The sequence below is a fragment of the Sardina pilchardus genome, chromosome 23 (genome assembly GCF_963854185.1).
Source record: "Sardina pilchardus chromosome 23, fSarPil1.1, whole genome shotgun sequence".
Classification (NCBI taxonomy): Eukaryota; Metazoa; Chordata; class Actinopteri; order Clupeiformes; family Clupeidae; genus Sardina; species Sardina pilchardus.
The window spans coordinates 26,104,568-26,118,554 of record NC_085016.1 but is presented as its reverse complement, the minus strand read 5'-3'; the positions used below and the strand labels follow the sequence as shown (position 1 = coordinate 26,118,554).

At 47.5% G+C, this 13,987-nt stretch overlaps 2 protein-coding genes across 2 annotated transcripts in view; one reads left to right on the top strand and one right to left on the bottom strand.

Annotated features, from left to right (window-relative positions):
• sugt1 (SGT1 homolog, MIS12 kinetochore complex assembly cochaperone) overlaps positions 1-4,324 on the top strand; it is a 26,191-nt gene extending 21,867 nt beyond the window's left edge. The window contains exons 11-13 of the mRNA XM_062527819.1: positions 796-886; positions 2,249-2,421; positions 3,679-4,324. Coding sequence (XP_062383803.1) covers positions 796-886; positions 2,249-2,421; positions 3,679-3,780 — 366 coding nt within the window. The 3' untranslated portion in view covers positions 3,781-4,324. The remainder of the gene's footprint in view (positions 1-795; positions 887-2,248; positions 2,422-3,678) is intronic.
• A 1,335-nt stretch (positions 4,325-5,659) lies between these two features.
• On the bottom strand, positions 5,660-13,987 carry LOC134071428 (leukocyte cell-derived chemotaxin 1-like). The gene is made up of 7 exons (XM_062528137.1): positions 13,916-13,987; positions 13,410-13,550; positions 12,462-12,602; positions 11,681-11,794; positions 9,600-9,753; positions 8,821-8,924; positions 5,660-6,041 (listed from the first exon to the last, which is right to left on the bottom strand). Exons 1-7 carry the CDS (start codon positions 13,985-13,987, stop codon positions 5,817-5,819), a joined length of 951 nt encoding a protein of 316 aa, XP_062384121.1. The 3' UTR covers positions 5,660-5,816.

Genomic DNA, 13,987 nt, shown 5'->3' with positions numbered 1-13,987 from the left:
ATATGGGATCTATAGCGGGCGCGCTATCCCACCTCAGTGCTCGCTCAGGGGCTGTGCTCTCGCTGTAATTGAGCGCCTTGATGAGCCTCCCATCTCCTCTTTAAGATTTCCACTCGCCACTCAGGCCCGCGTTAATTGCCCAATCGGATTCTGCCGTCCTCGGAGGGGAAGCGAGAGCTCCCCAGCTGAGAGGCAGGGAAAAAAGGTCGGAAACGGAAATGTGCCTTGTGACATTTAAGTTTGCATGTGCGCCGGCACACACACACACACACACACACACACACACACACACACACACATAGAAAACACCCACTCGCACACTGAAATCACTTCCATAGCCACGATCCATGAACTCAGTTCCCAAATGCGGGGATCACAGCCCCTGTGAAGGTTCATGAATGAAACATTCCCTATCAGGAAGCCGTGCTGAGATGTTCCCCTAATTGCACCGACATCCGAACGTTTTCCCCTCAGCTTCCCGTCTCCTTAAGTCTGTACACACACACACACACACACACACACACACACTGACACACACTGACACACACACACACACACACACACACTGACACACACACACACACAGATACATTCATAATAAAAATAAATAAATGAATAAACACTGTGGACACGGCAGCTCTTTGAGAAGACGGAGCGGCTCACGTGTCTGGATGAACCCTCAGGGCGTGTGTCCTGTCAGAAGTGCTCACCATCTCCTCTCTTCTCTTCTCTTCTTCTCCTCCCTCCCTCCCTGCCCCCCTCTCTCCCCTCCTCTCTTTCTCTCCCTCCCTCCAGATCGAGATTAAGATGAAGAAGACAGAGGGCATCCGATGGGAGAAGCTGGAGGGGGAGGGCACCGCGCCTACCGTCAAGCACTTTACCCCCAGTCAGTAGTCGCAACCACCAAAACACACACGTACACATGCCCTCAGACACACACACACACACACACACACACACACACACACACACATGCCCTCACACACACACACACACATACACGCATGCTCTCTCGCACACACACACACACACACACACACACACACACAGACACATTCACAGCACCCACTGCCCTGTCATGGCTGTCACCCCCACTCACATTAGCTTGGAGAAGTCAGTGTTAAGTGCTGTGTGAAAGGCCCTGGTAATCTCATCTCTGCCCGTGCACATTGTTTGACAGGCGCGTTGCAGGGAGCTGATTGAAGGCGTGATTTCCGCTGGCACCGGCTGCCCGGACTGGCGCTGCCGCTGCCGCTGTTTTTCGCCGGGCGCGCGCGCATCTAAGTGGGAGTTGATTAGCATGCGCTCGCTCATTATAAAGTCTGCTTGGCAGAGGCGACCAGCGACACTCTTAGATACACACACACACACACACACACACACACACACAGAAAGAGACTTGCACGCGTGGCGGTGGTGGCGGCTTGCGTCACAGAAGCGTGTGGGAAATGTACTTCTGTGTGTGGCGGGTGTTAATGTGAATGCGTGATCACAGAGCACAGAGCACTTAGCCTTATTGAAATAGGCAGTGTGCTGTAAATGGCAGCGCTGCCACGCCACTCTCACAGGGGGAGATTAGCGACCTTACGATCGTCTGTGGTTCCAACGCGCTTTAGAAATCTCCCTCTCTTTTTAGGGACTGACAGATGAAGAGATCAAATCACCATACCAACGAGAGAGAAGCTCATGAAATCACGAGATGTTGAACAAGTAGATGGCACCTCCCTGGATCCCGTTCTTTGACTGCTCAAATCTCACTCCTTCCAGACGTTCCAGACTAGACTTGGCCCTGCTGTGCCTAAGCACTCACGCGCCAGCCAACACTGCCAAAGACAACCATACTGATAACAGTGAAAGTTAATTAAAAAGAAAAGAGAAAGAAATCCACACCACTGACTATAACGACAAAATAGGACTGTAGGAATTCCCCTTTTAGTCAATATTCAACATACAGAGTACCCATTTAAACCCATGGGGGGTTTGCGGGGGTGGGGCGGGGCGGGGGGAGTTCGACAACCCAATTCATGAAGAACAGATGAAGGGGGCCAGCACACGGTAAAGCTATACAATGCAACACTAGCTGTGCATCGGTGCAGACATATTCGATCTTTCCTGCTATACGTCTGTGTATCGTAATAATGTTTCATCATGATAATTCTGCCTGAGCTACAGTACATGGTGTTGCTTTTAACCCTGACCACTCCTCTCTCTCTCTCTCTCTCTCTCTCTGGCCCTCGTCCGGCTGCAGACCAGTACCCGTCGTCCGGCCACCACACGCGCAACTGGGACAAGGTGGTGGGCGACATCAAGGAGGAGGAGAAGAACGAGAAGCTGGAGGGCGACGCGGCGCTCAACAAGCTCTTCCAGCAGATCTACACGGACGGCTCGGATGAAGTCAAGCGCGCCATGAACAAGTCCTTTGTGAGTTGAACTTGTGGAACTCTTAAATGTGCCCCGGCATAAACACCACTCTCGCTCTCTCTCTTGTGTGGGTGCGCGCACACACACACACACACACACATACACACACACACACACACACACACACACACACACTCACTCATACTCTCTTTCTCTAACTCTCTTACTCTCTCTCACACACACACACACACACACACACACACACACAGACACACACAACCCCCCTCCTCTTCTCTCACTTTCTAAATTTTTTCGAGGGAGCTGTTTCAGGCGGATCTCACTGAATTAAATAGACAGGCTGTTTTGAGTGACCTAGATTGCCTCTTGTCATGTCTCCCCTCCTCCTCCTCCTCGTCCTCCCCCCGCCGGCATTTTAATGCGCGCGGCTAAGTTAGCGTTATCGTCGGAGACGCCACGGCAGCTAGAACATTACCCCTCCAGACCGAGAGATAAAGATTTAATGAGCGCCGGGCCGACCAGGACAGGACTCACGCTTCTGCCTCCGCTCTCTGCTCGCATGATCCCTACCCTCGTACACACACACCCACACACACACACACACACAGCACCTTTCCCCTCTCCACTGCAACCCCCTCCCGCCCTCATCCCAGTCGTCCTCTAGCAAGACTATCGAGCCGTGCGGACGAGGCTTCGGTTCGTTCCTAATCATCCGCAATATCCAAGGTAGCTCTATTAGCAGTCCCCAATTAAACCACCCCCCCACCCCCACACACACACATACACACACACACACACACACACACACACATACACACACACCTACACATACACACACCGTCCATACTGTCTTAATTGGAAGAGGAGATTAAGAGTTGCGAGGATGGAGCGTGCTCAGCTTGCTGTAGTGAAGCGAGCGGTGCACTATAAAAACACTGGCCACTCGTTACGAGAGGTTATTATGGGCCGTTTGCTCCTCTCCAAGGAGCTTTTGTTTCGTTTTAAAAGCAATATGCTGCTCGTGCTGCTTCCATAACATTTTTCTTGGAGTGGATTCCTCTTGCCACAAAGAGCGGCTTGTGAGGGAGGGCAAGTACCCTATGGAGATTTATGAGTGTCTGGTGCATAGCAACGCCTCTCCAAACCAGAATTCCGAATATTCACCATGTTTTTGCCTCCTCGCTCTTCCCCCAAGACCCCCACCCTCCAACACAGGGAGTCTTACCAGTCTCTCCAAACCAGAGTTTTGTGTTTGTGTTATTCACTGTATCATTTCCCCCCCCCCCTTTGCTGCCCCAGATGGAGTCGGGTGGGACGGTCCTGAGCACCAACTGGACGGACGTGGGCAAGCGGACGGTCGACATGAGCCCCCCCGACGACGTGGAGTTTAAGAAGTTCTGATCGCTAACAGGAGGAGAGGAAGAGAGAGGTGGACTTTCAGCACTCCTGCCAACTGTTCGTCAAACCTGTGGCCACACCCTTGCCTCCATTTTGTCCATGTGTCTGGCCCCAAACCCCATACAGAGAGCTGGAGCACCATCACGCCCTTCACCCTCACTCACTCGCTCACTTCATCATTCATTCTTCTGGGCATGTTTTTTTGTTTCTTTGTTTTTTATCAGTCTTTAATGAGTGGATAAAATGTACATTTTTACTATAATAAATAACCCCAATTATTCTGTTGTTGAGTGTTCACCATGAAAACGGAACGTTTGAAAGAGGAAAAATGGTGAAATATTTTCATTTTCTTTCATTTCCTTCTCTTTCCAAACTTGTTTTGGCTCTCACTGTCCTCTCTGCATTCATCGGGATCCCTGAGCACATTGTTCATCTCTGCACATACAGTACATCGTTATGGAGGCATCTCCATCCCTTTTAGGACATGCTTTGGGGATTGTCCAGAGTTAAAACAGAATAAAGTGTAAATAAATATTTTTTTGCTTGGTCCCCATCTTTTGCCTGTTTTTCTTCATTATCCTTCATTAGATACTGATTGACAGATGAGGCTAAGTGTGCTCATAGGTATATCTAAATCAACACATCAATTTGATCCCGTTTTAATTGCAGCTTTACTTGTACATGTACATAATAATCTATTTAATCATGCAGTTATTGATGCATTACATTTATATACATTAAATAATGTATAGTCTGGGGGAGTGCATCTGACAAGACTCGAGCACAAATGGATATTAAAGTAGTTGAAGACTTAAGTTGTTTTCATCACTGTTGACAGGTTCTTTTTTTTTTTACCTTTTCAAGGAAACATCACACTTTCACACACTCCAAATAAAAAGGCAAGAGCAAAGTGTCACTTGTTTCCCTGCTTGTTTGCGGCATAAGAGGGAGGAACAGCACTTAGAGCCGGGCCGTGTGCTGAGTGCGGGTGACTCGGTGCCTTTTAGGACTGTCAGATAGCGCATAAACATTCATGAATGTGCTGGAAAACAGCTCCGAGGGCCCTTTGATAGTAGGTTAAGTGTAAATTCACAGCACACGTTTCATCTCGGGCGCTGATCAAAAGGCAAGTTTTGCGGCCTGCGTTTTAACAGTCTTCTCTCCGCTTAAAGCTCCCTGGCAACATCAAAAGGAGCGCCATCCATTTGCATTATGGGTAAAATCTCAGACCAAGGCTGTGGTGAAATGTGAAATGTGCTGCTGCGCGTTTTAACCCTCCGTGATCCCTGCCCCGACGTATTAGCAGCCATCAAGTGCAGAGGATTAATGCAAAATACAGCATTTAACAAGAATGCATAATGCATGGACTTAAAAAAACAAGAACTTTTATTGTTTGCTGCTGCATTTTTAAAAGGCACTTTAATACATATGATGTCATATAAAGACAGCATAGGATTCTCTTGCATTACATCTGAAAGAATATTGTGGAATATCAATTGTTTCCAAGACAGAATATTTTAAATACAGTAATAAGAGTGAATGCACTACCTCTGCTGTTCTAAAGGCTAGCAGTATGCCGATGAAAAATTGCACATGTATTTACATAAAGAACATACAACATATTGCATTTTGGAATACAATTAAGATAAAGATACTTTCATAAATACAATCTGTTACTTTTGTCTTCTTGAATGAAGGTACAAAATCTTGAGTGTCTTAATGAAAGCCAATATAAAATGCCCATTTAAGTTTTCCAAGGAAAAGTTAGAATTATGATAAAGAAACTTTGTCCCCATCCTTTGGGACTATGATGCATTTTGCTTTGAAAAAGTTACATCTGTCATTCTCTGCCATGTAATTCTAGCTGAAATGATGAGACACATGAATTGCCTGTACGGATCACAACTCACACAAAATGTGTTGCTTCAATGCCAGAGTCTGCACAAGGTGTTGAGGGAACTCTGTAGTACACTCTCTCACTGGCCATACACTCTGGCACACACAGCACGGAGGTGTTAGCGCTGCTTGGTGCCAGCGTCTTAGAGGATGCCCAGGATGCGCCCGACCCACCAGCGGCAGGGCATGATGACGCGGCACGCCGAGCGGCAACCGCGGTAGTGGTAAGGCCAGGGGTGGTAGCCGCCCAGGGGCTCGCAGATGCGCTGGCACTGGGTGTAGCTCCGCCGGCACTCCGTGCAGCACACGCCGGTGTGGTCCAGCATCGGGTCAAAGGTCATGGTGCCCTCCTCGCCCTCCATGCCGCGCTGCAGACGCAGAGATGAAAAGATTAAGAGACCAAGCATCACATTAATGGGCCTCCAATGAATGTTGAATTACAGCCACAGGGAAAGGAAGGTAGCCATGCATTCACTTCCAATGTTATATTTCTATAGGCAAATGCCTCCCTTTTCATTCACTACTTGCAGTAGCCTATGGTGCCCATGTGGATTTCTATCAGTATGTGCGTTTGCCTGGTTTGAACCCATGCCATGACCTTGGTGGTGTTCACACCGTGCTCTACCAGTTGAACTAGAGGCACATACTGTAATATCTTATAATTTCTCAAAACAAACGCCTAGATAAATAAACATATCTACTAAAATAGATTTAATATTGGGGCATCTATTTTCCCTCATTTGAATCCCCTTAGTAGTAAGCCATGTGGGCTTTCACAGTTTCCTGTTTCTCTTCCAGAGATAACGTCAGATCTCTTCCACACCTCCTCTCTCTCTCCCTCTCTCCTTCTCTCTCTCTTTTCTGTTCTGATCCAGCCACAACATCTGGCCCTCCGGGGTTCTAACTGGCCATGATAGATTTCACACACACACACACACACACACACACACACACACACACACACACACACACACACACACACACACACACACAAGCAAATATGTATGTGTCCCAGTTTTCCCTCCTTCCCTTCCCTCCTCTTCCCCTCCCCTCTTCTTTCACAGAAGGGACGGGCGGGTGCAGGGATTAAGAAGGGATTGGAGGCTCCGGAAGGGGTTGAGGGATTTGGGGGAAAGGGGGTATGCTTTGGTTTGGTTTGGGAATGAGGATGAGAGGTGGGGGTGCTGGTGATGGGGGTGTTTTGGTGAAGGGAGGGATGGGGGATGAGGGTGGTGGAGGTTCGGGTGGAGGCGGGGGGGTTCTTTTGGTGAGGGGAATTGGGAAGGTGGGTGTGTGTGTGTCTGGGGTGGGGGGTGGTGGGGGCAGGATTTGCAGGGCAGTGCAAACACAAAGACTGTGGGAAGGTGAATGGAGCAGTGTGCTGCCCTGTGCAGCCGGCTTGAAAGGGGGCCCGTGAGAATAGCCGGGGTGACAGGCGCGGCCTCTCCGACTGACCCCACATCTGCTCTCCTTCTCACAGCTGCCCGCTACACGACGCAGCGCAACCCGACACGCCGCGCCACTCACCCTGTGCCACACAGACAGGCGGCCAGGCAGACAGCCACCCTGGCCTAGTCTGGTGCTCGTCCCAGAGCTAAACCTTCACATTCAGATACGGCCACAGAAATAGAACTCACTATAATCCTTCCCATGCCATTAGGAAACAGCAACAGCTATCACAATAAAAAAAAATACACTTCAGTTCAGTTTGCCCAATCACCGTGCAAGACTTTAAAGAAACCGCCCAAAAGTTGGAGACCTACTCCTTTGACTGATTATATATTGATGTGTGTGGGGGCCAACCTTCAATGCATGAAAAAAATAACTTTGCCTTTCCTTTAAAAATCCCTTTGAAGGGGCTGTGGTTGCACAGTGCTACAGTGATACAGAACTGGAAAACATAAGGCTCTTTTTTCTTCCATTAGGACTTCTTCCGAATCCTTACTTTTTTGAAGACAGGCAGCCCAGGCAGATGAAAGCCAGCCATCTACCGCACATGGAGATGGAGACAGGTATTTGTGAATAAGACTGCTTAATAAGTCTCATTGTCAGTCCCTGGACTTTATTAAATGGACGCAAAGAAGGCCAATCATTTGTTCTTCCTGGGATCTTAAGTGATTCTGATCTAAGGAGAAAAAGCATTCTGTCATCCCGCGCCTGCCGGAAAAGAGTATCTGTTCTCTCTCACGTCGACGAAACCAATCTGCCTCCTCAGCCACTGCAACGCGCGGGCGAGAGAGAGAGAGAGAGAGAGAGAGAGAGAGAGAGAGAGAGAGAGAGAGAGAGGAGAGAGTGAGAGAGAGAGAGAGAGAGAGAGCGAGTGCTGCATAAGTACTTCAGTCAGCTGCTCTGGCATCCCCCGCTCACAAGCCATCAATTAATAAACATACAAGAGTACGAACGAGTCGTATTTTAATTTGACTAGCGTTTTTTTGCACCAAGGAATCTGTCACTGGAGAGAGAGAGAGAGAGAGAGAGAGAGAGAGAGAGAGAGAGAGAGAGAGAGAGAGAGAGAGAGAGAGAGAGAGAGAGAGAGAGATGAACTTGAGTATCATGCGGAGGGATTTTCAAATGTCAACCAGTGGACTGACTGACATGATCCAGCGCATGACCTGAGGCTGTGGGAGACTTTTATTTGAAACGACAAATACATATAAATGGATCCCCCTGGTGAATAGCAACTGAGTCCTTATTTATTTAAATACTCCAATCACCACTTAACTGTAAACATACAACTGTGCCTTGTTGCGTTGTATATGAGTGTGAATGACACGAAAGCCTTAATAGTATTCAGACATGCAAATAAGGTGGAGATGGATGTACTCAGGTGTATAAGATACATTATGCAGTTCCCCAAAGTCTGTTGAAATACATGCATGTTAATAAACGCTATCTCCAAAGGAGACAAGGAGGCTGCTATTTAAAGGCTGAGGACAGCCCTAATGGTCCCAAGGATCGTTATATATGTGTGTATTACTTGTGTTTAGTAAGGTATTTGTACCAAGACCTGTGGCTGACTCATTATTTACGATTATGCACATAAATCATCCTCAATCATGTTTTTGGTGCAGACGACACAAGAGGAACAGACGCACATTAAGGAGACACTGAGAGATGCGTGTGTTCTCTGCGGGGTTGGGCACTCACGTGGTAGGGGTTCTCAGGGTTGAAGGGTGGCTCCTCCTCGTCCTCCGGACCCACCACCTGGCGCCTGGCACGCGACGGCAGGGCTCTCCTCTTCTTCTGGCCGCCTGCGCCAACCATCCAAAGCACAATTCAGAAACAAGTCAGAAGCTCCTGCGTGCTGCTTTGGTGTCGGGCGCTGCACCCAGTTGTCCCAAAGTAGCACAGGGCCTCGTTAATTCACTGTGAAAGGGACTCTGCAGTCGAATGCAACAAAGTGCGATCGATTCTAACAGGCTAGTCATCTCCCTCCTGGGTTGACAGAGAACCTGTGGCTTGCTGGGGCTTTATGAGGCTCCAGGTAATTGGCATTTAAAACCACAGAGGAAAGGGGGACAAGAGACACAAAAGTCAATTCTATCAAATGGAGTTCGACGTCTTCTAGAGTTTCTTCGTTACATAGCCAAGCCAGCTTCAAGATTTAGGTCTAATCTAAAATGTTCAAATCTCTTGGCTATGTAATGAATCAGGCTACCACTGGTGTCCACATTTTGAGGTTTATATTTCATCTGTTAACCTAGAGAAACAGTGAGAGGTCATGCAGGATCTACAGCTTATTAGTGTACAAGTGATAAGAGATGAACCACACAACATGGAGCACCTATTTATATTTTGTTGTTGTTGTTGTTGTTGTTGTTGTGGCAGTGACATGTAAAGCCCCATGGCTCTTCCTCATCTCTTACCTCTCCATCTGCTAACCTTCAGCATCCCTAAATAGAAAGCAAATGAGGGTGACGGCGTACCGTTGGGGTAGGTGGGCCGGAGCCAGAAGATTGGCAGGTCGGCGCACAGGTCCAGGATCTTGGTGCTCAGGAAGCTGCTGTCCTTGAGGGGCGTGTCCGAGGCCACCCAGATGAGAGACTCCTCCTCAAACTTGGCCGGCATTATCTCGTCCTCCTGGGGGAGCGAATGAAGTGAGTGCACTGTTAAATCTCTCTCTTGGCAGGAGGAGGCCTTTTTTCTCCTTCCCTGGAACGGCCTCTCAAGAGCATCACGCGATACTTTGCATTAGTTCTTGTCCTGAGCTAAAGCACACAGGTTAAATAGAGTGGGAATGAGAGAATATGCTCCTACAGAACAAGTGGCACCTCATAAAGCAGGCTGAGGCTGAGGCTGATGGGAAGCTGCTGGAATGCGTGGCTGTAATCGTTGCTGGCGTCGTACGGATAACATACCATGGCAACTATTTTCAGAGAGGCGTTTAAGATCTTTGTGTACATCTGTTCAATGCATATTCAACCGGCTCTGTGCACAGCACACACCACGTGTAAACACACACACGCACACAACCACACTTACACACACACACACACACACACACAAACATACTGCTTATGCATGTATGTGTGTACCTATAAATACATGCACGCAGCACACATATTGTTTGGGGTTGGTGTGCGACGGCTGCCGAGTGGCGTGAAGACATGCTTTTGTGAGCACTCATTCTCACGACTCCGGTCGCCTCACAATGAGAGCATTCATCCATTTCCCACTTTTCCTCCACGCCGGCTCGAGCGGAGCGCGGAGAGAGCGAGCGAGCGAGCGCGGCGGAGAGGAAAAGCGCTGCGAGGCTGCCGCCGCCACCGCCGCCGCTGACAGGACCACCCTTATCTGCGCCGTGCAGCTCGCGCGCACAACACATGAATATTCACACGGCCATTTGCATGCAATCACTTCAAAATGGATGCGTGCTGGGGGAGGAATTTGGATACGGCCAACTTTGCCTTTTTGCAGCGGCGGTGGCGGACGCTATTACGGGGTGGGGGGGGGAGATGCTGTGGAAATGCACAGGCCGGGAGAGAGAGACAGAGAGAGAGTGAGACAGAGAGAGAGAGAGAGAGAGACAGACAGAGAGAGACAGAGAGAGAGAGACAGAGAGAGAGACAGACAGACAGAGAGACAGAGACAGAGAGAGAAAGACAGAGGGAGAGACAGAGAGAGAGTGCGAGAGAGAGAGACAGACAGAGAGAAACAGAAAGAGAGACAGACAGAGAGAGACAGAGAGAGAGAGACACAGAGAGAGAGAGAAAGACAGAGGGAGAGACAGAGAGAGAGTGCGAAAGAGAGAGAGACAAACAGAGAGAGAGAGAGAGAATGCCACAGCTGGCTGTTCGGGATGCATTAACTGTCTAATTTGGAGATTTGGCGAAGGCAGCGCGCCCTACGAGGGGGCCGGGGAGCGCAGGCAGGCTGGGAAGAAGCACCTCAGGCACTAAACGTGGGTCTAAAGAGGCTGAACGCGGGCCAAAAGCAGGGGACACACGTGGGTCTAAAGAGGCTGAACGCGGGCCAAAATCTGGGGACACATGCACAGTCTTTCACTACAGAAAAGGTTTTGTGGAGGATATTTCCACATGAACACAAAAGGGAGGCATCTATCACTTCCGAATGGTTTTGTGGAGAATATATCAACATGAACACAAAAGGCAATCTGACAAGCAGGGGATGCTGTCAGTAATCGATTAGAATTGTTTGAGGATATAAACATTAAAAACCTATTCATGAGAGCCTATGATGGATTTTAGGTCCAATCTTACAGTCACTTAATCAGTCCAGGATAACACATCATAATGTTACTTAAGGAACTGCAATCAGGTTGCTCTGAATTAGGGCTTAGTGCTAACTATGTTTGTTATTCATGTTTCTCCTTCCATACAATGCAACACACGACTGCGGCTTACTCTGTGAAGGGAAAAAGACATGCATTACATAGCTAGAAAGCATGCACTACATAGCATGCATAGCTGGAAGGTATACACTTCTATGCTAATGAAGACAGTTGAGGAGAGGTAACACAATCTGTGTGGATTGGAGAACAACCTACCAAGTCAAACATCAATGAGTCCTTGTTCAGGCTCTCCACGTCAGGGAGCTGACCCTTGGCTTGAGTCTTGATATAGCACTTTTCTCCACCGGCGAAGCGGATTCCAGTGATACCCTGTCAACAAACGGTGCCAAGAAACGTACAATGTGAAGGGCTAGTTCTCAAAAAGAGTCATTATGTGGCAGCGCAAAGAATCACTTTTAGCTGTGCCAGTGGTGACACTGATTATGAGTTAAATAATTCATTTATTCAACTGTGACTCCAGAGAAATGAGGCTCAAATTTCAAGTGCTTCAAACAGATGACCCTTAAATGGATTTGGCCCTGACCAACACTGAATCCGTGATCAGCTTTTATTCACAGATAAGCGTCCTTGACCATGACTCTTTATGGGCAATGCTGTTCCAGATACAGGACTTCAAACCTACAGGGAACACAATGGAGGAATTGGTATTTACCCTGTGATGTCCATTTTCAATGCACCAGATACACCTAGATACACCTTCAGTGCACCTGATACACCTTTAGAGTTGTTTTTCAATGGAAAACCATGCTATATAGGGTAGCCACCCAGTGCATAGAAAAATAATGAAAGTGTCATGCTCCTGATTCCTGAAAATGACATAGTGCCCGGTGGCCATGGCAGACCCCACTCTCCCCTGTATAAGCCAGGGTATAAGCCAACTCCATCAAAAGGAGTTGAAGCCATCATTCTAAGGTACAAAAAACAGACATAGTGTTTTGTTATACAAATGGCTCAAGGGGCTCAAGCGGCGACTTACGATGTGAAAGTCATGGACCTCCATGGCCTCATCACTTCCGCTCCCCGTGCGGAACCTCTCCAGGTTGTTGACAGGGTCAATCTCCATGGACCCCTCCTCCACCTTCCCATTGATGCTCATGCTGTAGTGGACATTGTACACCTACAGGAAATTCCACAAGTCAGAGATATGTCAGAAATGCCTTCTGGCAAAAAAGAAAGAAAGAAAGAAAGAAATCCATGTGATTTCCTTTCAACTAGTGAATTCAAAAGCACTTCACATTTGCATGTACAGTATGACTGTATGTTATGATCGTTGCAGCAGTAGACCACATCTAATCGGCCATATCATGTTTCACACTTGGAGTTTGAATATTCATCACCCTGGAGACTAGAGAAAACATAAAGCGTGAAATATCTCTGGAGACAGAAATTTAACATACAAAAGACGAATGTCCTTGCTGAGTTCTAGTTTGAAACACCATTTCCTTCTGAAAGTTACATACAGATAGTCTCCAATAAAACCAGTATGATGGATTCAAGTTATTTTTCATGTTATCCAGTTTTGCCATTCAAACTATGCATTCCTGTATATATACATATAAATCGAGAGAGGTTTCATACCACTTTCAAGGTCATCAATTCCATATAGAGGTGATAGGAGACAAAAATAACCAATAATAAATTAAGTTTACCACAAATATTTAACGTAGTTTGATTTTCAACTAAAACACTATTCAGGTTGTTAAACATAGACACCATTCATTTGCATTCAGTGAGGCCTATCTATAGCACACCAAAGGTTCCATCTTTTGGCACACCTCTCGACCCTGGGGCTTCGGGTAGACCACATTGCAAAAGGACTGGCAGCTCAGTCTTAAGGTTAAGGTTGGGTATCACCTGACAGCTCGGATACAAGAATACAGTACAGTTGTAGTAAAAAAACAAACAAACAAATAAAAGTTCTTACATGCTTGTCGTTGACATTCCAGAAATAAAAAGCGCCAATGGCTCCAAAGAGGAGAAGCGCAGCTCCAACAATAAGCACCGCAACTCCGACTTTGAGCAGACGTCCCGAGTGAGAGGGCTTGACAGTCACCGCTGTGTAAGCCTGTGCAAATTGAAACGGTTTGACAAATTGAGTATTTGGTGCACACACGTAGCTTTTTGATATTCTACATCGTGTGTGCACGATGGTGACAAATGAAGTGGACGTGTTCTGGCACAACATCAAAATGACAATAGCCGGGCTACATCATGCCATTCACTAGATCAAAGCGAATCAGTTCAAATTAAAATCTGTCCAAAGCCTGCTGGCTTTTTCAAGCCAGTCAAGCTCTTTGTAATTCTCCTCTTCTCCTTTCAAGCCTTTTTTTCCCTGTGGATAACACATTGCTATCAGCACCAGTTTGGCATGAAAACAACGTGCTCAGGTGTGCTACGCGCTGAAATAACGTACAAGTTAGGATTACTTACAGGTGGCATAAACTGGTGTAAATCCTCGGGACCAGCTAAAGCAATGGGTATTTTCTCTGACGACGCTGCCAT

Excerpts from the sequence above, each read along its gene's own strand:
- LOC134071428 (XM_062528137.1), bottom strand. The coding sequence starts at position 13,987 with ATGGCAGCGTCGTCAGAGAAAATACCCATTGCTTTAGCTGGTCCCGAG. Across the intron at positions 13,551-13,915 it reads TACACCAGTTTATGCCACCT|GCTTACACAGCGGTGACTGT; the intron begins GTAAGTAATCCT and ends CAATTTGCACAG. Across the intron at positions 11,795-12,461 it reads AGGTCCATGACTTTCACATC|GGTATCACTGGAATCCGCTT; the intron begins GTAAGTCGCCGC and ends GTTTGTTGACAG.